The sequence below is a fragment of the Natator depressus genome, chromosome 15, assembly GCF_965152275.1.
Source record: "Natator depressus isolate rNatDep1 chromosome 15, rNatDep2.hap1, whole genome shotgun sequence".
Classification (NCBI taxonomy): Eukaryota; Metazoa; Chordata; order Testudines; family Cheloniidae; genus Natator; species Natator depressus.
Window position 1 is genome coordinate 15,669,741 of NC_134248.1, and position 27,462 is coordinate 15,697,202.

Consider the following 27,462-nt stretch of genomic DNA (forward strand, 5'->3'; position numbering starts at 1 on the left):
AGCCAAGCAACCTCAAAGCCTGACCACTGTTGCCATGGGAAGCTTTATCAATGACGCAGTGGCTGAAATTGTCCTTTTCTTGTAATTGAGAGCTACAGTTAGAAGAAAAGGGAGTTTTCCAGACAGGCAGCCCCCTCCTGCAGAGAATCAGCAAGGAACAGACTGGAATTAAGTCTCATTCACACACACACAAAAGTCTGATCAAAATGGGATTGACAAAATCTAGTCACTTTCAGAACATAAATCTGAGTCCTTTTGAGGCTCTGTCTTCGAAAGGATTTGCCTTACCACAACCAGACTACAGGTAAGTTGAATGCAATTCTTGACCTGAAGACAGAATGTACTTGCTGTAATGTTTCCTGATCTGTTTAATTTGGCAGAAGTATTTGCTACATTTTACCAAGCAGAGTTACAAAAGCAAACCCTGACACCCAAGAGATGTACCTATTAGTGATGATTTGCATACAAAGTTAGAGGGCTCTTCATTTCACTTCAGTGATGCATTGTGGGTCCAATCTGAAACTGAATCTTGCATCTTTCAGCATTTCCCAAGTAAAGAGAACAGACAGGAGACTGATTTCATGTTTAGGATGCTGTAACGGGTCTCAGCTTGTTTAGAGCAAGGTGGGTTTTAAACACAAATTAGACTGGAGAATAAAGTAGGGTGCACTACTTACTTGCTCTTGGGACTTTAGAGATGGACAAAAAAAAAAACAAGGACAAACTATGTAACATTCAGTGGTCAGGTTTTAACATGGGAATAGCTGTATAAAGAAAACTGTGGGCATGAACTAATTCCTCCCTTGGAGTGTAAAAGGCTTCAGTACATCCCGAAGAACAGATGCATGACAAATATATCTTTGTGCAGGAAAGGGAAATATTTCTTAAACATCCTATAGCAAACGTGACTGACTGAGTTTCCCTTTCCTCCTGCCTGGTGCATTTCCCCTCTTTGCACAGATGGGTTCTAACTACATTTGCAGGGTATGAACTATAGCTGACATTCAGATTCATAGCTCTACTAGTTCATTTAGCAGTGCGGTTCTCAAACTGTGGGTCGGGACCCCAAAATGGGTTGTGACACCATTTTAATGAGGTCACCACGGCTGGCATTAGACTTGCTGGGGCCAAAGCCAAAACCTGGGCCCCACCGCCTGGGGTCAAAACTGGAGCCCTACTGTCCAGGGCTGAAGCCAAAGCCTGAGGGCTTCAGTGCTGGGTCATGGGCTCAGGTTACAGGCCCCCCACCTGGGGCTGAAGCCCTTGGGCTTTGGCCTCCCCTGCCTGGGGTAGTAGGGCTGGGCTTTGGCAGGACTTGGGTGGGCTCAGGCTTCGGTCTCCCCCTCCTGGGGTCGTGTAGTAATTTTTGTTGTCAGAAGGGGGCTGCGGTGCAATAAAGTTTGAGAACCCCTGATTTAGCAGACAAAGGCCAAGCAGGGAGACACCTTTTCTCCAGCCCAGCATGTGGAAGGCAATGAGAGGGTGGTGAGGAGCTTTTGTTAATCTCAACATAGCTGGCATGAATGCTGAAAAATGCATTCTTTGAAGATGTTTTCTTTTTTAAGCAACAGCCTGTCCAAACAATGGGATTATTTGACGAAGTCTGTAAAGTATTGAATGAACTCCCTGACAAGGCTAGAACCTGGGCAAGGTCCCTGCTAGTCACAAGAATGTAGAGTTTCACTGAACATTCATTTCTTTTGTATGTTTGTGTTGACAGCATTTGCGAAATGTCCTTTTTTCAGCTCAAATACACTTAGTAGAAACTGAGTGGCAAAGAGGATCGGTAATAGTGCCCCACTCTTAAGGTACCAGCTCATCCTGGGCCTGATCCAAAGCTCATGGAAGTCAATAGGAATGGTTCCATAGACTTCATAGGCTTTGGATCAGGTCCACTGAGCCTGGATTCGAAGTTGTTACAGTGAGTTGAAGTTGTTACAACCTGATGGCTGTTCAGGGGCCTGTGTGAAATGACTTGGTGGCTCTTGATCCATTTCCTAAGGTGCTTCTGTCACAAAACCTACAACGACCACTACTCATTTTGTTAGCAGTTCCAGCAGCGAGGCTAAGAACTGAACAGTCCATAGAGAAGAAACTGCCCACTTTCCACTAGGGGTGATCCATCTGTGATCTGTCTCAGCCATGGAGGTGCAATTTAAACACATCTTGCATTGCTGCTGTCCGTGTCATGCCTGTTCTCTGAGGTCAAATAGCTGAGTTCTTGTCAGAAACACAAATTTAATCTGAATTTTTTTTCCAAAAACAAAGGCCCCAGCCCTAAACTTTGGGAGCTGGAAGTGCTCAGTCAGCCCCTGGCAGGATCAGGCCCAAACCTCATTCTGATTAAAGCAGGACTTTCTAACGTCTTCAGTTATTTCTCCAGTGCTGTTATGATTTTTATTTTGTTTGTGACTCTATGTAGAAATAAAAAGCATCCAAACCTCAGGCTTTTATCCTGATTCCAGCTCCAGTGACGTTACTGTTAGTGTTCTCCCAGGTTATTTTATAAAGGCTGGCATAGGAAAGCCCATCAAGGGACGTAGAGCCATGAGATTCAGAATAAAGAAACTTTCAGAAGAAGTGGGCCAGTTTTTTTTGTTAGTGTAAAAGGGCTCAGCTCCAGTCTTTCAGGAGAATTTTGTCCACTCACATAAGCAGAGAATGTGGCCCATTATTGGCAGAATGATGCTGTTTTTAGTGAGAGACATGCACAGAAGTAACACTTTTTTCATATAAGAGCTCTGGCTACAGTAATTGTTTCAGATGTTGCTTTTAAGTGGATGCAGCCCTATGGTGGTGTACAGCTAGCTATGCTTCTAGAAGGTTGCTCTTTTAAAGAAAGTTTCCCTATAAGGTGTTGATTTTTTATAAGATTGGTTCAAGGGGAAAACACAAACTATTTGATACTTAACGCCAGTACCAAAAATGGTTGTTCAAAATATTGCTGGTCAGAGTGCAAATCTTGTTTTGTTTATTTAGGCCTCAAGTCCACAAACACTTTCACATGGACACAGCTTTACCCTCATGAGTGGGACTGCTCACATGATAAAGCTAGATACAGGCGTGTTTGCAGGATTGGGGCTTTATTCCTGGCTCAGGGAAAATTCCCATTGGAGTCAATGAGGTTTTGCCTGAGGAAAATGAGTAAGGACTGCAGGTCTGTTAATTCCTTTCGTTACCCACAGGGGATCAACCATAGTTAGATTAATTAGAGTGACAGTGCAGTGCGAGGGGAAATGATAACGACAGGCCCAGATATACCCCCATTGCCTTTTCTGGAGTTAGTATGGGGATTCGTATTCTCATTTTTTGTTTTTTTTAAAGGACACAAATAAGACACCACACAAATTACAAGCCAGTTTTGGTAGATTTCTTGCAAAATGTACACATTTAAATACATTTACAGTTTATAAGGTTACAATGTTTACAAACAAAAGTTGCAAAGATGAAACACAGAATATTTCACTCTTGTACCAAAATCACATATTACATCACAATAACAGTATTGTAGCTCTCATTTAAGACACTGACAATTTAAGAACTGCACCTCTTTACTGAGGAAACAATTCTACACATATGGAGTTTGCTTAATGATCACATAGGCTCAGATCCTGCAAACATGCTTGTGTTTAAGCATGAAGTTTTATCTCCAATGGGTCTAATCATGTGCTTAATGTTAACCACATACATAAGTGTTTGCAGGATCAAGGTCCTAGTTTCTCAAGCCTCTGTGTATTGACACCACCACTTTTTTATGTTTACTAAGCAAAGCAAGAACAATATGGATGAAGCCCTATTGCAAAACTCCGGATCCAGTTAAATCACAAGTCTCAACAACAATGGCAAATATTCAGAGTTGACATACACATGTATATTCTACGTTTGTGATGGAACCATTAGGCTGTAATTAAGGTTTAGTGTTATACTGCGAGGGAGACTAATGTGTAGAGTGTTTCCTTATTAGTTGGAGGCAGAAAGTAGCTCCTTATGGAGTCCATCAGGGTCGGTAGAAGTGTGCTGAGTTGGTATAAGAGTACTGTCACATGGCCTCGAACTTTTGTCATTGTTTTTAGGGTTTGCATTAGGAACTGTCACACTTACTCAGTCCCTAATCCCTCGTTTCACATACATCTAAGTCAGGAAATCCCAAGTTGTGGAGCGAAAATTAGTCATCCTTCCTCCCCGGTGATAAAAGTTATGATGGCTATGGGAGCCATAACCTAGCATTTCTTGATTATTGCATGTAAAGTCTCAGCCATAATATCAGGTTAAGAATTTTTTGCATTTCTTTGTTTGTTTTTAAAATAAAGAATGGTGTTAGTAAATTTAACTGCTGTTGCAAAACCAAACAGATGCATTTTCACATTAAATTGTGCCCCTGCTGAGCACACAAAATTTGATATTGGCAGCAAGACGGACTCAGTAAGACGGCAATCAAGACCTTGCTGAGTCCTTTACATTACTTGTAAAGTGACATCGGAAGAAGCCTATTTGGCCCAACCATATTCTATTCACCATTAATGCTTCCAATTTCAAATTGTGCATGCAAAGCATGTGCCAGAGCAAGTACACATTGTATGCTATAATGATTTCATATTCAAGTAAACATAGACTAGGAATGGATTAAGGAGGAGGGATGCTTGGCTGGCCTGAGAGTACAGAGCAATCAAGGTTAAAACTCATCTTACATTGTATTTGAATGCCCAGTGCTTCAGGTGCACATGGATCAGTGCCTATACCTGAAGGACTGTCCCAATTAGAGGAAAATCAAAGATCCCAGTCCATGATTGTTCTAAACCAATTTTCTTCAAACATAGCAGGGCAGAGGCTAATTGTCTAAACTGAGGAATTAAGACCAAGGTTAGTTTGAATCTTTAAAAAGAACTTAAATTTTATTTCAAACAAATTGAAAAAATTCCTTAAATAATGAAAAAACAAATAAACCCACCACTGTTACAATAAGCCAGATGCAGGTATTTTCTTTACAAGAAAATAAATAAAAGACATTTCAACCCAAAGGGGTTTTTTTTTTTAAGAAAATGTGAAAGGCCTGAAAATGTTTTATGAGGAAAGTTAGTGTAATAGTGGCACAATTCATTATCATCACACAGATCAGTTGATAAGAGACATAAAAATGTGAAGTCTTGTAAAAGAATCCATTAAAAAAGCCAAATCGCACCCATGACGTTCAAATTTGAAGGAGGTGATGACAAAGTCCTACTGGGGGAATGTTCTGGGCACCTGCCCCTAGGAAAAGATGTTTGATAGCACAAGCCATTTGATGCACTAACAGATGCAAACTCCTCTCTTATTTTTGCAGATACATTATACTATAAACTCCTATGCACTAAGGGTTGTTCTCGACCCAAAATGGGAGAACAATTTGTTAGCTGTGCATGATGCCCCAGCATACCCCATCTCCTTCCAAAGTTTGTCTCAAACAACCAGACACTGGTTGTTCATTACCAAATTCCAGTGCTGGGCTGTCACCTATTCCTGCCCCAAATAGTTCGGACATCTTTACAATAACAAAACATGCAGCCAGAATATAAAAATATACATATAAAATATAGACAATCTTGTTTGTTTTTATTTCAAAACCAGGGTTAACAAATAAGGAGTGTTGAGTTCTGAAATAGTTCTGTAAAATCCTGTACCAGAATCGTCCTAACTGCTTAGACTGATGGCCCGCAGAGTTTAGGTTAGTTAATTTCATTAGCCATGTGTTCACTCGGGTCTGTACAGCGGCAAGGCAGCACATTACAACAGCAGAATTAAGCTTTTTTAAATTAAAAAAATTACAGGAAGGGAAGGATGATTCCTCCTGCTGCTATGGCTAGGGAGATGAAGTCGCTGCTTAAGAGGTTTTGTTTTAAGGGAGTTCTCATTTCTCCACCATCGGATGGAGACTTTATCTTATTCTTTAACGCTACCTAACCAATCCCGTAGGTCATTTTTGGGGCAGCAATAACAATCAAATTAAATAAGCAGGTGCGGGTTTGTAACTGGTCACGAAGTAGTTTTAAAACCCCCTGAGCCCCTGCTCTGTGGTCCACATTCCTGCAGTAACAGGTTAACTCGCGTTCAGGTTACATAGCATACATCTCAAAACAAACCAGCCATTGGATGACCGGCCGATTTACCGCTCATCCCGGAGGAGGCAGAAGGGCCGGGAAGAGAGACGGAATTCATGCCGGTGGTCCTTTTTGTTTCACGTTTGTCAAAGGCTCAAACAGGGGCGAGCTCCTGGCGCCTTCAGGCGCGCAGCGGGGCTGGTCTTGTCCCGGGCCCTGCGCACAGTCCAGTTCGGAGCTCGCCTCCCCGGAGCCATTTCAAGCATCCCCGGGGAGGGAACCGGGCACAGGGCAGGGTCCAGTGGCTGCTCTGGGTCCGGCGGGGAGCTGCAGCCCGGCTCGGTCCCTGGCCCCTCAGACGTAGTTCTTCTTGTCGTACTCCCCGTTGGAGGTGGGCCGCCGGGTGGAGGCCGAGTACTTGACGGGGAAGGCGTTCTCGCCGTCCCCGGAGCAGGAGCAGGAGCAGCAAATCAGGCTGCCCCCGAGGAGCAGCAGAGCCGTGGCCGCCCAGCCGATGTAGAGGGCCGCCCCCATCTCCCGCTTCCTGGACTTGGGCACGTTGGGGTCGTAGAAGCCGCTGATGATGATGTTGGCGAACCAGCAGACGGGGATGAGGACCAGCACCCCGCAGAGGATGTACAGGACCCCGCCGGCCATGACGATCCAGGACTTGGCCTTGCCGGCTCGGACGCAGGTGGTGCACTGGGCCCCCACCACGGTCACCATCAGCGCCACCAGCCCCAGCAGGGCCACCAGCACGGTGAGCGCCCGGCCCGCCTGCACCTCGGGGTCCAGCGCCAGGATGGAGTCGTAGACTTTGCACTGCATCTGCCCGGTGCTCTGCACCACGCAGTTCATCCACAGCCCTTCCCAGGTGGTCTGCGCCACCACGATGTGGCCGTCGGCGAAGGCGGACACCTGCCACATGGGCAAGCCGCAGGCCAGGATGACCCCGACCCAGCCCAGGATGCCCAGCCCCAGCCCCAGGATCTCCCGCGCTGCCGAGCTCATGCTGCTCCTCTGGGTTCACCGGCGGCTCCGCGCTCACAGGCCAGTGGCTTCGCGCTGCCTCGGGAGCGGGCTCGGGTGGCGATTGCCCGCCTGGGGCCCGCTATTTGAAGCCGCAGGGCGGGCGCCTCCCACCTCCGGCCAGTCCCAGGCAGCGAGGGGCTGGGTGGAAGGAAGCAGGAGCGCGTGTGAATGACAAATGCTTGGAAGGAGTTGTTGTTTTTTTTTTTTTTGGGGGGGCGGCAGGACAAGAGGCTGGAAAGGAGCCAGCTGCAGACGCTGCAGCTTCCCCTTCCAGGGGCTGATCCGCGGCATGGAGGGGGGGTCCCCTGTGTGGTTAAGGGTGGGTGGGAGCCTACGCCGGCTCTTGCATTGTGACAGTGACGCAGGATGGGGACACACTGGGCCCCACATGATGAAGAGGGAAGTGACCGTCACAATGGAAGATGAAGTCACTTCAGTTACCCCTTCCGGGGTTCACTTTTCTGGCACGGGGGGGAAGGGGAACCTGACCTCTCCTTTCCCTTGCCTGCGTGCCTGGACTTCACCCTCGGCTGTAGAGTGAGTCGCTTTCCCGCACTACTGCAAGGGGTTTGTGTGGAAGAGGCTCCGCAGACATTGGATTAGTTTGGCTGGGCGTCAGCCGTGAACTATTTGCAAACCGTCCCTTTCACAACCGACTCTTGCTGAAACCGCTGCTGTTATCTCGGCCTGGTAGTCCATAAAGCACAGAGATGCTGTCGCAGCTGTTACTGGTTATGGACAACATGTGGGGTGCTGTGTTGTAGCCCGTTTGGTCCCAGGATAGTAGAGGGACAAGGTGGGTGAGGGAATGTCTTTTAATGGACCAACTTCTGTTGGTGAGAGAAGAGAGGAGCTTTCCACTGCACAGAGCTCTTCTTTGGGTCCTTGGACAAAATGTCATTCTTGGTTGGATCATTCTAATCGCTCCTGAAAACCTTAGATCTTCCTAAATGACCAAAGGGTGGTATTCAGAGTAGCAGCCGTGTTCGTCTGTATTCGCACAAAGAACAGGAGGACTTGTGGCACCTTAGAGACTAACCAATTTATTTGAGCATCAGCTTTCGTGAGCTACAGCCCACTTCATCCTTGCAAAGAAATTCTCTCATGGATCCGATGAAGTGAGCTGTAGCTCACGAAAGCTGATGCTCAAATAAATTGGTTAGTCTCTACGGTGCCACAAGTCCTCCTTTTCTTTGTGCAAAGGGTAGTAGTAGTGCAACACGATGATAAACTTAACAAGCAACAGAAAGAATTACAAAGAAGGCTGAGAGAAATAATGAGGGGATGGGATGTTTTTATTGACAAAGCCTATGGTGGCAAGTTCAAAGAGAGGCCACTGAGCTCTCGCTGGGCAGAAGCACAATAGCCTGCACTACTTGACTAACAGTGCAGAATTGTTCATTTCCTCAGTCGAAGAACTAAATGCATTTGCCAAAAAAGGCATAACACTGAATACACATTGCGTACAGCACAAAAGTCTAAGCAAATTCCATGCCAACATGTAGTTATGAGAAACCTTCTCCAAGAACAATGAGCTATACGTTATACATGGAATCTTCTCATCCTGTTTCTTTACCCATTTCTTTACCCATTCATTTCTTTACAATGATTACTTTAATATTCTAGCTAAAATACTGGTGAAGAGACTTCTGCATTCATGAAGATCAATCTGTTTTATACTGGGGAGGACAACAGGAAAGGAAAGATGCACATTGTCCAGTGATGACCTACATGTTTGAAGGAGACACATTTGACTGATTACTCACTTGATCATTTTTGTTATGTGAGTGTCAACAGTGAGCTCAGTGCACAAAAAGAGTTTGACTGGGTTAAGTTGGGGGTATTCACAGGAGATTTCACCAGCAATGCAACCATTAAACCAATGGACAAGAACTTTGACGTTTTAGTTCTAATGCATTAATTAAAACCAACGATATGATTTCTGATTTATCCATAGAGCCTTTGGTTTATGTGTTAAGAGAACTGATGTTAGCTGATTGGAAGGAATCCATCTAGGTATATGAATTCATGATTTGCTGTTGCCACTTTGATTTATATGGCTTATTAGATGGAACCTAGTGTCAAGACACCTAAATACTTGGGGAAATTTATCTTGTGAATATTCTGGTTTAAGAATTAATTGGGGAAAGCTTGTTGCAGCATAGGGCTCCTTGAATAAGCTTCCACTGACATGGAATATTGATGTGATCAAATTGTTAGGAATATAGAAGTGGAATCAAAGTGGAAGAGATACAGGTGAGAGGCAATGTCTTTAAAGAGTTGGTTTATGTGTTTTTTAACTAGCTGATTCATAAACTATGAGACAAAAATGGAGGTTGGATTCTTTGACTACCAAAACTATTATCCTTGCAAATAAATTCTCTTGTATAATCCCTGCAATCAGTGTGTTTATTGGCTCACACCTTGTTTGCAAAGCTGCCTGCAAAATCCCTTGGCGAGGAACTCAGATGCAGTGAGTAGGATATGGCTCGATAGCATTCATCACCATATATTTTTTGACAAGATTCCATGCCCAATTTTGGGCTTATATACCGCCCTCTGTTTCTGTTTCCATTGGTGTCAAGGTTAGGCGCCGTCAGCCATTTTGAATTTTTTTTAAAATTATTTTTTATGTTTGAATAGGGGGAATGTTGCATGCTTGTGCCTTGATACAGTTAGTTGATTGTTTAGAGAAAAAGGTTGAAAGAATAGAGTCAGATTTATTAGGCGCATAACTGTAAGTAGCAACAGCTGTCACGGCATTAATGATCATTTGTTAATGAATCGTTGAACTGTAAGAACATCATGAGTTTTAACAAAAAGGAACTCAGATGCTTGTTTGCAAAGACATGGTTTATAAATAGTAATTTTATGACTTAACATCCCCCATGAAACATCAAATTGATCTGTGCTTCCTTTTAGGCAATCACAGCCCTTTTCTCCTCTGGTTGTTGAAATTAATTCCGTTCTGTGTGCAGCGTCTTTAGGAGGCGTTCCAAGGTATAGGACAGAGCACAAGAGATCCCCAAACTTTACAGCAACTGTGCCCTTTTATTTGCCTAAAACTTCAACTAGACCGGCCAGTGCCCAGCAACTCCCACTCACTGTATATGCTCAAACCTGCGGGAAAGCTTGTGCACCTTCTCACAGCCTTGAGGCTGAGGACTGGAGGAGCCAAAGATCTCTTGAGGGTTTGAGCACATGCAACCGTTTGGGAGGTAGGCCACAAGGATACATCAGGGCCCAGCATGCAGACTCACCCAGGGACGGAGAGGAAGCCTAATCTGTACCCATCACAAAAGCCTGAAGTAACCATACTCATATGAAATACCAATGGCTGGGAACCAGTATGTAGCACAGCAGCTGTGCTAAACTTGCCACTAATTCACATCAAATTATAACCAGTTTGCTTTATACTGTGCTTGTTAAGATCATAAAATCATAGAATATCAGGGTGGGAAGGGACCTCAGAAGGTATCTAGTCCAACCCCCTGCTCAATGCAGGACCAATCCCCAACTAAATCATCCCAGACAGGGCTTTGTCAAGCCTGACCTTAAAAATCTCTAAGGAAGGAGATTCCACTGCCTCCCTAGGTAACCCGTTCCAGTGCTTCACCACCCTCCTAGTGAAAACGTTTTTCCTAATATCCATCCTAAACCTCCCCCACTGCAACTTGAGACCATTACTCCTTGTTCTGTCATTTGCTACCACTGAGAACAGTCTAAATCCGTCCTCTTTGGAACCCCCTTTCAGGTAGTTGAAAGCAGCTACCAAATCCCCCCTCATTCTTCCCTTCTGCAGACTAAATAATCCCAGTTCCCTCAGCCTCTCCTCGTAAGTCATTTGCTCTAGCCCCCTAATAATTTTTGTTGCCCTCTGCTGGACTCTTTCCAATTTTTCCACATCCTTCTTGTAGTGTGGAGCCAAAACTGGACACAGTACTCCAGATGAGGCCTCACCAATGCTGAATAGAGGGGAATGATCATGTCCCTCGATCTGCTGGCAATGCTCCTACTTACACAGTCCAAAATGTTTTTAGCCTTTTTGGCAACAAGGGCACACTGTTGACTCATATCCAGCTTCTCGTCCACTGTAACCCCTAGGTCCTTTTCTGCAGAACTGCTGCCTAGCTACTCGGTCCCTAGTCTGTAGCAGTGCATGGGATTTTTCCATCCTAAGTGCAGGACTCTGCACTTGTCCTTGTTGAACCTCATCAGATTTCATTTGGCCCAATCCTCTAATTTGTCTAGATGCCTCTGTATCCCATCCCTACCCTCCAGCGTATCTACCACTCCTCCCAGTTTAGTGTCATCTGGAAACTTGCTGAGGGTGCAATCCACACCATCCTCCAGATCATTAATAAAGATATTGAACAAAACCGGCCACAGGAGTGATCTTGGGGTACTCTGCTTGATACCGGCTGCCAACTAAGCATAGAGTCATTGACCGCTACCCTTTGAGCCCGATGATCTAGCCAGCTTTCTATCCACCTTATAGTCCATTCATCCAGCCCATACTTCTTTAACTTGCTGGTAAGAATACTGTGGGAGACCGTATCAAAAGCTTTGCTAAAGTCAAGGAATAACACGTCCACTGCTTTCCCCTCATCCACAGAGCCAGTTATCTCATCATAGAAGGCAATTAGGTTAGTCAGGCATGACTTGCCCTTGGTGAATCCATGCTGACTGTTCCTGATCACTTTCCTCTCCTTGAAGTGCTTCAAAATTGATTCCTTGAGGACCTCCTCCATGATCTTTCCAGGGACTGAGGTGAGGCTGACTGTCCTGTAGTTCCCCGGATCCTCCTTCTTCCCTTTTTTAAAGATGGGCATTACATTAGCCTTTTTCCAGTCATCTGGGACCTCCCCTGATCACCATGAGTTTTCAAAGATAATGGCCAATGGCTCTGCAAACATATCCATCAACTCCTTTAGCACCCTCAGATGCAGTGCATCCGGCCCCATGGACTTGTGCTCATCCAGCTTTTCTAAACAGTCCTGAACCACTTCTTTCTCCACAGAGGGCTGGTCACCTCCTCCCCATACTGTGCTGCCCAGTGCAGTAGTCTGGGAGCTGACCTTGTTCGTGAAGACAGAGGCAAAAAAAGCATTGAGTACATTAGCTTTTTCCACATCCTCTATCACTAGGTTGCCTCCCCCATTCAGTAAGGGACCCACACTTTCCCTGACCTTCTTCTTGTTGCTAATATGCCTGCAGAAACCCTTCTTGTTACTCTTAACATCCCTTGCTAGCTGCAACTCCAAGTGTGATTTGGCCTTCCTGATTTCACTCCTGCATGCCTGAGCAATATTTTTATATTCCTCCCTGGTCATTTGTCCAAGCTTCCACTTCTTGTAAGCTTCTTTTTTGTGTTTAAGATCAGCAAGGATTTCACTGTTAAGACAAGCTGGTCGCCTGCCATATTTTCTATTCTTTCTACATATTGGGATGGTTTGTTCCTGCAACCCCAATAAGGTTTCTTTAAAATACAGCCAGCTGTCCTGGACTCCTTTCCCTCTCATGTTATTCTCCCAGGGGATCCTGCCCATCAGTTCCCTGAGGGAGTCAAAATCTGCTTTTCTGAAGTCCAGGGTCCGTGTTCTGCTGCTCTCCTTTCTTCCTTTTGTCAGGATCCTGAACTTGACCATCTCCTGGTCACTGCTTCCCAGGTTCCCATCCACTTTTGCTTCCCCTACTAATTCTTCCCGGTTTGTGAGCAGCAGGTCAAGAAGAGCTCTGCCCCTAGTTGGTTCCTCCAGCACTTGCACCTGGAAATTGTCTCCTACACTTTCCACTGGATTGTCTGTGCACTGCTGTATTGTTCTCCCAGCAGATATCGGGGTGATTGAAGTCCCCCATGAGAACAAGGGCCTGTGATCTAGTAACTTCTGCGAGTTGCCTGAAGAAAGCCTCGTCCACCTCATCCCCCTGCTCTGGTGGTCTATAGCAGACTCCCACCACGACATCATCGTTGTTGCTCACACTCCTAAATTTAATCCAGAGACTCTCAGGTTTTTCTGCAGTTTCATACTGAAGCTCTGAGCAGTCATACTGCTCTCTTACATACAGTGCAACTCCCCCATCTTTTCTGCCCTGCCTGTCCTTCCTGAACAGCTTATATCCATCCATGACAGTACTCCAGTCATGTGAGTTATCCCACCAAGTCTCTGTTATTCCAATCACATCCATAATTCCAAGAGCAGAGATAAGAAGTTTGTTTCTTTCCCCACTTTTTAACAAATACAAGTGAAATTATATTAAGTTTTGTAAAGGAATAAACACTTTAAAAGACAAGCCTATCTGAAGAAACATTCCTTCATTTCAGAGTAGCAGCCGTGTTAGTCTGTATCCGCAAAAAGAAAAGGAGTACTTGTGACACCTTAGAGACTAACAAACAAACAAACAAATAAATAAATAAAATAAATTTGTTAGTCTCTAAGGTGCCACAGGTACTCCATTCCTTCATTTAGCACTTTTGCATATGCGTTTCCATAAAAAATTGGCATGCAGAATCATCCCAGGGTTAAAATCACGGACAAACTCTTTTAAAAAGTAATTTATAGTGATAAAAAGTTTCCCCCCTATGTTTTAGACTAACATTGGTCATTTTTTAGTGAGGACAATCTGAAGCAGCATGCTTTTGCAGCAAAGCCACTGTTAGCGAAAACAGCGTCTGTGAGGTAGTGGATCAGAGATAAGAAGACTGCTTCCCCCCCCACTTTTTAACAAATTATTAAGTTTTGTCAAGGAACAAACACTTTAAAAGACAAATCTATATGAAGACAGAGCCCTTTATTTAACACTTTTACATGTGTGTTTCAATAATAATAATAATAATAATTAATAATTAATAAAAAATGAGTATGCAGAAGCACCCCAGAGACAAAACCACAGAACCTTAGTAACCGTAGTAACTTTTTATTTCTGATCCACTGGCTCACAGATGCTGTTTTTGCTGCAGCTTCAAGTTGTCCTCACTAAAAGCATAAGGAAAAGCTTTTAAAAACTTTTTGTTACTAAGGGTTTGTGGGTTTAACCCTGGGGTGCTTCTGAATGCTCATTTTTTATTGGAACACACATGTAAAAGTGTTAAATGGAGGGATGTTTCTTCAGATAGGCATGTCTTTCAAAGTGGTCTTCTTCTTTTCTTATCCACTAACTTAAAAAGGCTGCTTCAAATTGTTATCACTAAAAAATAACCAATGTTAGCAAAAGCATAGGGGAAAACTTTTTTTATTACTATAAATTACTTTGATAAACTGGTTTTGTCTGTGGTTTTAATCATGGGGTGTTTCTGCATGCTCACTTTTTATTAAAACACCTGTAAATAAAGGGCTGTTTCTTCAAATAGGCTTGTCTTTTCAAGTAATTATAAAATAGAGCTTTATTCTTTTACAAAACTTAATATAACTTTTAATTGCTTTTGTTTGAAAAGAAACAAACTTCTTATCTCTATGTTCTGGACATCTAACAGCCTTCTTTATCTCTAATTCACTGGCTAACAAAGCTGCTTTTGCAGCAGCTTCAAATTGTGCTCACCAAAAGCATAGGGAAAAACTTTTAAAAACTGTTTGTTACTAAGGGCTTATGGTTTTAACATTTATTAAAGCACCTATATAAAAGTGCTACATGGCGAGAAAGATGCTTGGGGTCTGTTTTTTTAAACAAGAATAAGGCAGTTAAAGGGGAGGAGAGGGTAGAAAGGGGAGGGGAGGGGAAGGGAAGGAGGTGGGTCTTGTTTAAAAATCTTGGGACTATAGGATTGGTTCAGGAAAATGTATTCTGTGACACACCTGTAGAACAGCACCTGATTGGTCTGATCCAAAGGCATAGATAACTAGCCTGAGGGGTTGTGAGCCTTGGCAGCTCCCTCTTTCCCCAGGGACAGTCACAAGGGTAAGATCTCTCTCTCTGACTCGACCACGTGATGCCTATCTTTGCCCTTTGCAAAGGGGCTTTCTTTTCCCTTTTCCTGCCGTGTTCTCTCTTTTAACCTATCTTTATATTTTTCTATTTTATTTAACTCTTTTTAAATGCTCTTTTCTTAACCTGCCTTTATATTTAATAAACTTTTTAAATTTATCTCAACGTTTTTTATTCTTTAATAACTTGCCAAACTAGTCCTTTAAAAACACCCCTCCTTACCAAACACCTTTTTTTTCTTTAATAACTTGCCTCTATTCTTTCAAGGTAACCCTTTAAAAACAAAAATCTTTAATTTCTCTCTTTCTATTCTTTCATAATATGCCAAACTAGGCCTCTAAAATCATCTCTCCTTACTAAACCTAACCAAACAATCTTTCTTCTTTTTAATAACCGTTCTTTCCTTTTTTCCTCTAAACCTAATCAAAGCTTTCTTTTTTTTGAAAAAAACCCTCCTTTCCTTTAAGCTCTCTCTCTATTCTTTCAACCTTTTTCTTTAAACAGTCAACCAAATGTATCAAAGCAGAAGCATGCAACATTCCACCTATTCAAACATAAAAAATAATAAAATGTTTTTCAAAATGGCTGACGGCACCAAACCTCAACACCAAAGGAAACGGGAATAGAGGGCGGGACATAAACCCAAAATGGGGCATGGAAACCTGTCAAAAAATACATGGTGATGAATGCTATTGAGCCATATACAGTGAGTGAATGCCAGCAGCTGCTATAAATACTTGAAAGCAGTTGTAGCACAGCCAAGTTCCATTGCACACATGGCAGTGGGCACAAGGCCGTGTGGAGACTTCTGTTTTCATTCAAACCAGGATTATTTTGGTTTCATTTAAATCAATTACAAATTGGATTCAGCTAAACCAAAATAAATGTTCACACTGGGATTTGCACCAGTTTATCTCAGTTGGTTTAAAAATTAATTTAAGTTAAACAAATGCAACTTTCTTGTGTAGAGGAGACCACAGAATTCAGAGTCCCTGGCTATAGTCACTGCCTCTGATCCAGTCAGGTGTCAGCCTGCAACGCAGCATGGTCACTTAGGCCCAGATCCACAAAAGTATTAAGGATAAACGCAAAGTAATGCACACTGGAAAACATAATCCCAACTGTACGTATAAAATGATGGGGTCTATATTAGCTGTTACCACTCAAGAAAGAGATTTTGAAGTCACTGTGGATAGTTCTCTGAAAACATCCACTCAATGTACAGTGGCAGTCAAAAAAAGCGAATAGAATGCTGGGAATCATTAAGAAAGGGATAGATAATAAGACAGAAAATATATTGCCTCTATATAAATCCATGGTATGCCCACATCTTGAATACTGCGTGCAGATGTGGTTGCCCCATCTCAAAAAAGATATATTGGAATTGGAAAAGGTTCAGAAAAGGGCAACAAAAATGATTAGAGGTATGGAGTGTCTGCCATATGAGGAGAGATTAATAAGACTGGGACTTTTCAGCTTGGAAAAAAGATGACTAAGGGGGGATATGATAGAGGTCTATAAAATCATGACTGGAATGGAGAAAGTAAATAAGGAAGTGTTATTTACTCCTTCTCATAACACAAGAACTAGGGGTCACCAAATGAAATTAATAGGCAGCAGGTTTAAAACAAACAAAATAAAGTATTTTTTCACACAACGCACAGTCAACCTGTGGAACTCCTTGCCAGAGGATGTGAAGGCCAAGACTATAACCGCGTTCAAAAAAGAACTAGATAAATTCATGCAGGATAGGTCCATCAATGGCTATTAGCCAGGATGGGCAGGGATGGTGTACCTAGTCTCTGTTTGCCAGAAGCTGGGAATGGATGACGGGATGGATCACTTGATGATTACCTGTTTTGTTCATTCCCTCTGGGGCACCTGGCATTGGCCACTGTCAGTATACAGGCTACTGGGCTAAATGGACCTTTGGTCCAACCCAGTATGGCCGTTCTTATGGATTAATGAAAGTTAGGAGCCAAAATACCTTTGAGGATCTGGGCCTCATATGGCTTCAGTAACCCTGTTGCACTCTTGTTCTTTCTTTTTGCCACATGAGCACGTCCCTTTATTGTGCAGTTATTACTCATGTTTGTTACATAGTGCTTACAGACCAACTACGGACCGGGCTTTTTTGTACTCGGTGCTGGCCAACCCACAGTAGTAGGCAGTCCTCGCCCCCAGTGCAGCAGTACCTGCTGTGTGATTTACATCTTCCTGGTAATCAGCATCTCTGTCCTAACTACCTAGAGGTTACAAATTAGATACTTAACAAGCAGGCATGCCAACAAATTATCCCATTACAATTCTAGCAGATGAAACAGTGGCCAGCACACATCTTCACGATATTCTTCCTCCCATCCCCATTGTTTGGAGACTGAGCACGTGGTCTCTGCTACTTTTCCAGGACTGATCCATCCCAGTTTGTAAAAGCCAATATTTCTGTGCCCACTTTCAACACATATAATATAGTCATGCTAACTCAGGGCAGCTGCAGCCTCAAATTGATTTTCTCTCTCTCTCTCAGCAGCCGTAAACATTTCTGGCGTGAGAAGTGTCTTCCTAACAGAGGCTGCCTGGGAGAGCCAGTTGAGAGGACCTATCACTTCTCTCCAGCCATTTTTGAAATACACACAGTTTACTTATATTATTTTCAGGAGTAAATCCCATTATACAAGTAATGAAATTTGGCCCTGGGTATTGCTCCAGACTGTCAAGCTGAGACTACTGTTGTTAAATCAGAAAGATCTCAGGTATCAGGGAGAGAAGTGAGAGAGAACCAAGCAGACAAAGGTAGCGAGCACAGGGTGAACAGGAAGAAAACCAGAACATAGGCTGAAATTGAATATTTGCATTGATTAAAAAATCCCATCACCAGAACAATAATATAAAGGGGGAAGGAAAGCCAGATACCTCCGACTGCAACCACAGGAAGGCCACCACCCTTGCCACTTGACGGAAAGCACAAAACTCCTAATTTCCCCAGATAAATAACTGAGCAATGGAAACAGACACATGGGCAACACATGCAACCTCTTGAGGTTTCCTTTGCTAAGAAAGCAAGGTCACTGTATGGCTAGAATACCACTGTGCCCTCCTCCCTATCCACCTGTCCCTTACCAACCTATTCTCACTAATTGCCCTATCCCAGACAATCAAAGCTACATAGGAATGTATGCTTAACAAGCACAGTATGAAACAAACTCTCTGGTTATAATTTGATGAGAATTAGTGGCAAGTTTAGCACAGCTGCTGTGCTACATACTGGTTCCCAGCCATTGGTATTTCATATGAGTACTGTTACTTCAGGCTTTTGTGATGGGTTCAGATTAGGCTTCCTCTCCGTCCCTGGGTGAGTCTGCGTGCTGGGCCCTGATGTATCCTTGTGGCCTACCTCCCAAACGGTTGCATGTGCTCAAACCCTCAAGAGATCTTTGGCTCCTCCAGTCCTCAGCCTCAAGGCTGTGAGAAGCTGCACAAGCTTTCCCGCAGGTTTGAGCATATACAGTTGAGTGGGAGTTGCTGGGCACTGGCCGGTCTAGTTGAAGTTTTAGGCAAATAAAAGGGCACAGTTGCTGTAAAGTTTGGGGATCTCTTGTGCTCTGTCCTATGCCTTGGAATGCCTACTAAAGCCATTGGACACAGAACGGAATTAATTTCAACAGCCAGAGGAGAAAAGGGCTGTGATTGCCTAAAAGGAAGCACAGATCAATTTGATGTTTCATGGGGGATGTTAAGTCATAAAATTACTATTTATAAACCATGTCTTTGCAGGCAAGCATCTGAGTTCCTTTTTGTTAAAACTCATGATGTTCTTACAGTTCAACGATTCATTAACAAATGATCATTAATGCCGTGACAGCTGTTGCTACTACAGTTATGCACCTAATAAATCATCCTAAAGGGAATGCATAAGGGGCTTTGCAACCCGTGAACAGTGGGCGGATGTAGCATTCAAGCTGAAAACAATGACACAGAAGTCATGCTGGACTGAGAGGAGCTCAGGGATTAGAAATGATTGTGTTCTCACTCTTTTCTTGCAGCAAGCAGGAAGAGCACCTCACTGGCCAGGTTTAGATGGACTTGCCTTTTGGACAGAGGAAATATGACCTGGGGCTCACACTGCATTTAAAATTTTCTGAGTTTCACATACCTAACTACATCTGTTCCCTCCCACCCACTGAACTCTTGAGCATTTGAAGGCAGGAATGAAATATCAGAGTCAGTAAAAAGTTTATACTTGAAGCCCCTATAATTCCCCTGAATAACAGACACTGGAGACTAGAGGCCTGATGCAAAGGACATTGAACTCAATGGGAGTTCCTCTCACTTCAATGGGTTTTGGATCAGGTGCTAAAAAAAGCGAGGAGTGATAAGTTTAGCATCCAGTTTGGATGGATTGTGTGCAATTTTCTTTTTTTAATTAGCGCCTAAGTGGGAGTGCATTAGGAGCACTGATAAATTAGTGAAGAACGGCTCTTTATCTAAAGATCCTGATGCTTTCCAGTCAGAACCACTTTTTCTGATGCCGCTGTAAAGATGCCATTGTCTTTTCCAAGAGATGAGTTTGAATGGGACCCTATTTTGGCTTCAATATAACAGTACAAATGGGATTTGCACCCTATACACAAACCACTGCCCTCGTGAGTCCTGTGTGTAACCAGTGCAGATGCTCGTGTGGTGGTAAAAAAAAGAAGTGGGTAAACTAATCTAAACTCTATATTCTCCACATGGAAGTGGATATACTGTGTTTACCCTTGACACATGACTGAGTGCAGACACGTCCTCACTCAGTCCAAGGCGACCTTCAAGGAGATTAACGCAAGAGAATGAGCAGGTCATTGCAAAATGGACGGGAAGATATATTTAATCACAGGGTTCAGCCCAGGGTTATCTCTACTTGGAGCTGGGTTGAGTGAGTTTGCACCAAAAGCTTAGTGTCGTTTCCTCCGTCACGTCATCTTTCGGCTTCCCAAAACACATGAAATAGCGTCAAGATTTTGTAATGGTGCCTAACTAGGCCCTAATTACTTCATCTCTTCCCTTTTATAATGTCAGTAACTGACCAACTTCCAGGAGCAGGGAAGGGTCACCAGGTTTGCCTTTTCTGCTCTGTGCTGGTGCTTCCAGGGGGAGGGGATGTCAGAGCAGTTCAGGAGAGTGTGGGGAGGAAAGGGGTCAGAGCTGTGCCAGGGGGATGTAGTAGAGGGACTTCAGCTCTGACCCTCTGCCTTGTCCATATTCATCCTTCTCATTTTTGTCCTCCCCACCTTCAAAACATGTGCACACTGACTCCATGTCAGCCCCTGCACTGTTCTTGCATTCTCTGCTCAGTTCCTCACCTGGAGGCCCTCACCGATGCCTGCCCCTCCTTGGGGAGGAGGGTTGAGGATGGAAGATAGGGTTGTGCTGGATAGGCCGAGAGATGGGAGATAAGGAGATGATGTAGGGGCAGTGAAGGGACTAAGGTTGTCTTTCTTGTATGGCTGGTTTAATCATTGCCAAGGAGCCAGAGGCATTGGAGGCAGAAAGCTGGGTTATGGAACATGTCCCAAAGAGCTTACAATCTGATTGCCATGGGGGCAAATCCTGAAGTGCTTAGTTATGGCCTGATCTCCCACACACTCAGGGTCACTCTGTGTGTGTATCTGGATCCTGCCCCATGGCAGGTAGTTCAGCTGTCTCCTGGACGCTGTTTCCCCTTTCTATGAACCCTGAAGAGATCTCACAAAGAAGGTACTGGGTCTGCACACAGGGCGGGAGTGGGCCCTGGGGGATGCACATTGTCTCTCTCAAGCCCTGCAGGGAATATGGACAAAGGATAATATAGTCCCCGGTTGTATTAGTTTTTGCATGTAGCCTACCATACACCTAGCGGCCAGTTGGGAGATCCCTTACAGCCCTGTTTTCGTTCTGTCCTGTATGAAAGTCAGTCTCCTCCTCCAGATTGCTGTGTATAATTATTATGATTCTCTTTCACCCCTTTCCTACCTCAGATTTGGAAAATCACCTCAAATATCATTTGTAATTAATACTCTTAATGAGAACACATGAGATAGCTTTGTAATGTCCATTGCAGAGGTTTGAACAACTAAGGAAAGAATCTGGCCACAAAGTTAACTGCAGATCCTGTGGGGGCCAGGGAGGGAGGGACGAGTCACTTACACTAATCATGACTCCTAAAGATGAATTTCTTTACAAAAAACTAGAGGCTTGAAATTCCTGCGCTGGCTGTGACACTGACTAATTCTCAGCAATGTTCTCTCTATTGTTAACAGGATCAACACAGTACAAAGAGGTTTATAAAGACTGACAGACATCATCTGTTTTGTTAGTCCTAATTCCACTCCCTAAAAGTGAGGTTGATTGAAAGAGTGGGGGAAGAAAATTTCCCTTTCTACTCAGAAATGTCACCTCAATAAAAACCAGGGTGCCACAATGGCTTCTCTTTTGGGTAATTATGAAGGGGAAACATCTCTGTGACTACAAAAAAATATAAATGGGCAAAGGTGAAATTATTTAGCAAGTAACCAATGCCAGTTCCTTAGTGATTTTTATTACAATGCAAAACATTGCTGTTCCTGGAAGAGGAGTGCAAAATAAATCCTATCTCTGAGACATTTTGTAGGTAGAAGGTAAAGGAAATCCGCTGATTCTTCTCCATTGTCATAATCAGTGCTTTCAAAAGATGAGTTTGTGTGTGCTGGTGTATGAAAAGTAACAATCTCATATATTCAAGATTGCTGTGATATACAGTACATGAAATCCATTAATCTGGGAGTTTTGGTGCATCTCTGAAAAATATGCAAGTTTCTCCTCTTCTAGCCAGCCAGGGAATGTATTTATTACTTGTAGATTTTCCTATGGGTTGCTAAATAGATGTTGACATTGTAGCTTGTAGCAATAAATCCAAGTACATTCACAGGCGCTGACTTAATGCTCTTATATTAACAGACTTCCAGCAGTCTAAAGGCTTGTGCAATTGACCAACTTCCAGCAGTGCTGGGGTTCTTGGTTTACAATACAGTGGCCTGAGAGGAACACATCATTACAGTTATTTACCTGTCTGAAACTTTGAGATCTTTGTGTGGCTTTCCTCCATAAGAGATTTCACAAATAAATCTTTGCTTGGGAGAGGTACACATTTCACTGTGGTCAAATCATTAACTGTAAATGCTGGGAGAGAACGGATGGAAAGAGAAGTCCCCATGTGAAATATTTATCAATGAAGCACTGACCATCATTTCACTCAAATGTCTAGAAAATGCCCAGTGCATCTAATCTAGTCTGTATGCTTTTCATGTTGTTATTGTCCCATGTAGAGGATTTATCCCCAATCCCTTAATGTCCACAGGATGAAGCTTCTGTCTATTGACTGCTGAAGGACTTGTTCCTGCAGCCTTAGATTCTGATTCAGCAAAGCACTTAAGCACATTCTTAACTTTAAGCACATGTATAAGTCTCATTGAAGTGAATGGGATTCAAGCACATGCTCAAGAGTGCTTTGTTAAATCCAGTACATAGTACTTAGTACAGCCGTAGTGTTCTCCCCTCCCATCGACTTCAGTGGGACTTAACGATGCTCAGCATCTTGCAATATTGGTCCAATATCTCCAGGAGCAGTTCCTGTAACACAAGATAGCTGCTGCTAATTCAGCCATTACAAAAACAATACATTAATCTTTACTTCGTCTCATATCCCGTATATTTGCCCATATCAGGAACAGATTTACAGCCCAATGGGAAAGCAAGTTAAACAGGTTCCCACTAACTGAACAAAAAACAGCTTTATTTCATCTCAAGTGTTTGTCTATCACAGCTGGTGTTCTGACCACATATTCTGTATTGTACTAATTTAATGGAAAGGATGCTATACAGTGTGAGATTGATTTAGCTACATAATCTCAAATTATGGTTCCATTAATATAGTAGTATTTATTTAAAATCATATTAAATCATTTCTTTAAAATCAGTTTTAACATTGCTTCCCACAGAAAACAACAACAACAGATACAAAGTGTTTTTCTGGACACAAAAATTGCTTCCAACTTGACAAGATGTGACTCCAGACAGAATGCAAGATCGGAATGAAAGGATAGGGCTCTTATTGTATTGTCAACAATGAAAACTGAGGTCTGCCAGTGACTTTTATAAAAGGCATTAGGAGTACTTTGATGGAAGGACAGAATCAACATTCACTCAAAAATCAACATTATGGTAGTGTGTGGATCAGAAGTAAGTAAGGCTGCCATTCACCATAGCAAGCTCTCGCTTACACTTGGGATGTCCTGAAATAGAGGACCCAGTTCAAGTCCCCATTCAGGGTGACATTTAAAATATGCTCAAGTCCCACAGGCATCAATGGAACTTAAGCACATGCTTAAATATGTGCTGAAGTTCTGTCCTGAATAGGTATGGACTTAAGGGCTTGCTTAACAGCATACGTTCCTGAATCAGTGCCTGTAAACAGAATTTGACCCACTCTGACGTTGCACTACAGAATATTCAGACATGTGCGTGATATGTATTGCAATAACTGCATTACATATCATAGACTGCTATAGTATGGCACAGTGGAGCACATTTAAGAGGATACAACAGACTTAACTCTGCATTCCCTTGCTTTTGTCAGTAAAAACTGAACTTGTAACTGAGTTGAATTTTACGTATAATCTTTTACAGTTGACAGTCGATAACCTTAACCAGAAGGCAGTTATAGTTATACGAGATAAATAGTTCACCACTGTTTGCTTCCAAACTGAACCACATAGTTTCCCCATCACCTCGCTCCAGGGCATATTGTGAACGAATGCCTGCTGCCCAAGAAAAAAAGATTATAGTTATGTCCTGAGGGGAAATTTTTTCTGCTTCAGAAGGATTTTCACTTCACAGATGAGAGGGGAAGACTTTATCCTAGACAAAACAAGTTATCTGCTTCAGACTGTTCATAATCTCATGTCAGCTGATTGAGTCATGGACATAACTGACAGACATGCAAATGTAACAAATTTTAGTATAAGGATAGTCTAAAGCATATGTCTGGGGCGGGGGGAAGAGTCTGCAAAAAGGGTCCTCTCCTGCACTCCTTACTCACCCAAGATTTCTATTGAAGTGATGTAAGTAAGACGATGTGGCCTGAGCAGGAGTGCATGATCATGGTAGGATCAGCCTGTTCTAGAAACAACCCTACTATTGCAAATTGCAAATATACAAACAGACTAATACAGGGCCACTCAAAATTTGTCCTGCTGATTTATAGCTTGTTAGGAGTCCAAGGGCTCCCTTTATTTGCTTAAAATGAAGGAGAAAGCTGCCACCGTTATCTTTAACAAGGTGGCGTGACCCATAGAGACTACAGGCTTGATCACCAGGCTTCTGTGGAACTTTTGGGTCCCCTGTCAGCACGACAGGGCTGATAACCCTGGACAGCTGGCAGATTATTTGGGTAGTATGGAGGCTCCACATCCCACTGACGGTACCAACACATGAATGTGGCCAGGAGAAAATGGAAACTGGACACAGTGTATCTTTGCAAAGGTTATTACTGGCTGCTGGAATGGCTCCTTGTCAGCAGTGTTGGAAATTATAGCTGTCCTAAGACGACTCTAACTTACACTGGATGCTGAATTGGTCCCTGGCCCACCTCAGAATTGAGGAGCCACAAAGGTGGTATAAAGTTAATGGTCTCTGTCCAAATATGGTACACAGACATCGCCATCCCTGTTTGTATTTATTGAAATCCTGGCTGACAGTCCAACACAGAGTCCAAGGAAATGAACTGGCCATGAAGACTGACCTACCCTTTCATCCCTTCGAGGAAATATATCCATCTCAAATCTGATAATCTGGTGCAGGCACACTGGTAAACAAGGGTGGAGGTAGCTTGCATTACAATGTGCCTCTTGTGTTGCTCCCGCTATGTTGTGGCTAAATGGACTTCATTTTCCATTGCTGTTGATATGGAATCTTTATCATTATAACGGGGTAAATTCTGCCCTGATCTATGTTGATGTTAGGGGGTTGAGATGCATGTTGCCCAGGACTGTGAAAAATATGGCTCTGTGCTTGTTTAGAAATTTAGAAAAAGAAATATACTAAAAAATGAAAAAGGGTTGCTGATAAAAATGGAAACAGACTGTCTAGTGCTAACGGGACCAGTGAGAGCTGCTGCAGAGCATAGGGTTGGATCCCATGGGCAATCTGAAAGCTCAAAGGTATTTGGATGAGAAATATGACTCAGACAATCTGGTGAGGGGATATCTGAAGCAGAATGAGTTCAGCCTGCACTGCATTGGTCAAGATTAACTTGTGTGTGCAGATATACAGGCGACAGCTAGACTGTTTGCACAAGTGAGAACCAAAGTGCCAGGCTTGCAGAATATGAAGTCAGTGGAGCAAAAGAGATCTGCATATTTTCTGAAGAGTTACTTAACTTAAGACTGGCTGTCACTTCATTTCAACTGGACCTAGGCAGTGTAGCTCAAAAGCGTGTCTCTCTCAGCAGCAGAAGTTGTCCAGTAAAGGATATTACCTCACCCACTTTGTCACTGTGAGGGGTGATGTTTTGGGACTTGGGCCCTGTGTGATAGGTGTTTCTTCAAGGTGCTGAGCACACTGTTTCCACTGAACTCAATGGGAGTTGAGGATGCTTTATGTCTCAGAGGGGGCCATTGGCGAAAAGGACCTACTTGTTCACCCATGATGACGATGGTTCAGGATGGAGTTTGTATCAGTTGTTTCAGCATTTTTCAGAATCATAGAATATCAGGGTTGGAAGGGACCTGAGGAGGTCATCTAGTCCAATCCCCTGCTCAATGCAAGACAAATCCCCAATTTTTGCCCCAGATCCCTAAATAGCCCCCTCAAGGATTGAACTCACAACCCTGGTTTAGCAGGCCAATGCTCAAACCACTGAGCTATCCCTCCCCCTTGGGAATCTTAGTGAAGGTTTCCCAAGAGTAAGGATTATAGTGCCAAGCCACAAAGGCACTATCCCGTCTTTGGCAAATGAAGAGTTAATAACATGGGCTCACACAGGTGCTGCAAGAACTATAAAGGCAGCTGCTCTAGGAACTAGAGGACAGCCTGGGAGAAGGCAGGCCTCTGAATCAAGAGGTGAATCTGGGTTAGTTCCCCATTTTTGGGTTTCCTATTTGTTCCATATCCGATCTTTTAACTGTTGTCCCATGGCTGAGCTATAAAGTTCTCCCACAGAAAAAGACACAAGTTCTGTGTTTTGTGTGCTTAGTCACTTTGCCAGCCTGCAGTGTAGATAACAAAACTATGTTTCCTTTTGACAATGCCGTTTGAAAATAGGCATCAATTCAGCCTTTTCCATAACCAAGATTATGATCCCCACAAAAAATTCTGACCACTCTGCATATAGGGAAAGTTTAAAACAAACAAACAATATAAGACATAGACACCAAAAATATAATGGGGAAAGTTCACCTATTAACATGTAAACAAAGAGAAAGCAGTTCTTTGTACAGAAAAGGGGAGGCATGAAAATGGAATAAGAGTTCTATTAATCAGAGCCTGAAAACAGAATCAGCCAATGGTGGCTCCAGCTATTACACAGTGTCCTGTAGTTGCACAATATTTTTCCTTTTGAATTATGGGGTTTTAGGTTTTTGGAAGTGCTAGAGTTATCCCGGCCTTTTTAGCTCATAACACTTCCATTACACTGCAGGAGCACACCCAATTCTCCTCCTATTAGATATGAATAATGATAAAGTTACTGTGAGTTAGTCACATCCTGCTGGGGAGAACTGTGCCTTGGACCTGCAGTTCTGCAGAAAAGGACCTAGAGGTTACAGTGGACGAGAAGCTGGATATGAGTCAACAGTGTGCCCTTGTTGCCAAGAAAGCTAACAGCATTTTGGGCTGTTTAAGTAGGAGCATTGCCAGCAGATCGAGGGATGTGATCATTCCCCTCTATTCGGCATTGGTGAGGCCTCATCTGGAATACTGTGTCGAGTTTTGGGCCCCACACTACAAGAAGGATGTGGAAAAATTGGAAGGAGTCCAGCGGAGGGCAACAAAAATGATTAGGGGGTTGGAGCACATGACTTATGAGGAGAGGCTGAGGGAGCTGGGATTGTTTAGTCTGCAGAAGACAAGAATGAGGGGGGATTTGATAGCTGCTTTCAACTACCTGAAAGGGGGTTCCAAAGAGGATGGATCTAGACTGTTCTCAGTGGTAGCAGATGACAGAACAAAGAGTAATGGTCTCAAGTTGCAGTGGGGGAGGTTAGGTTGGATATTAGGAAAAACTTTTTCACGAGAATGGTGGTGAAGCACTGGAATGGGTTACCTAGGGAGGTGGTGGAATCTCCTTCCTTAGAAATTTTTAAGGTCAGGCTTGACAAAGCCCTGGCTGGGATGATTTAGTTGGGGATTGGTCCTGCTTTGAGCAGGGGGTTGGACTCGA

At 43.3% G+C, this 27,462-nt stretch overlaps 2 protein-coding genes across 2 annotated transcripts in view; one reads left to right on the top strand and one right to left on the bottom strand.

Moving 5' to 3' along the window:
• Positions 1-200: 200 nt before the first annotated feature.
• LOC141999577 (septin-2) overlaps positions 201-27,462 on the top strand; it is a 95,530-nt gene continuing 68,268 nt past the window's right edge. The window contains exon 1 of the mRNA XM_074973144.1: positions 201-304. The gene's annotated coding sequence lies outside the window, so the exon portion shown is untranslated. The remainder of the gene's footprint in view (positions 305-27,462) is intronic.
• CLDN5 (claudin 5) lies at positions 3,360-7,178 on the bottom strand. The gene has a single exon (XM_074972664.1). The coding sequence runs from the start codon at positions 7,083-7,085 to the stop codon at positions 6,429-6,431; it is 657 nt and encodes a 218-aa protein (XP_074828765.1). The 5' UTR covers positions 7,086-7,178; the 3' UTR covers positions 3,360-6,428.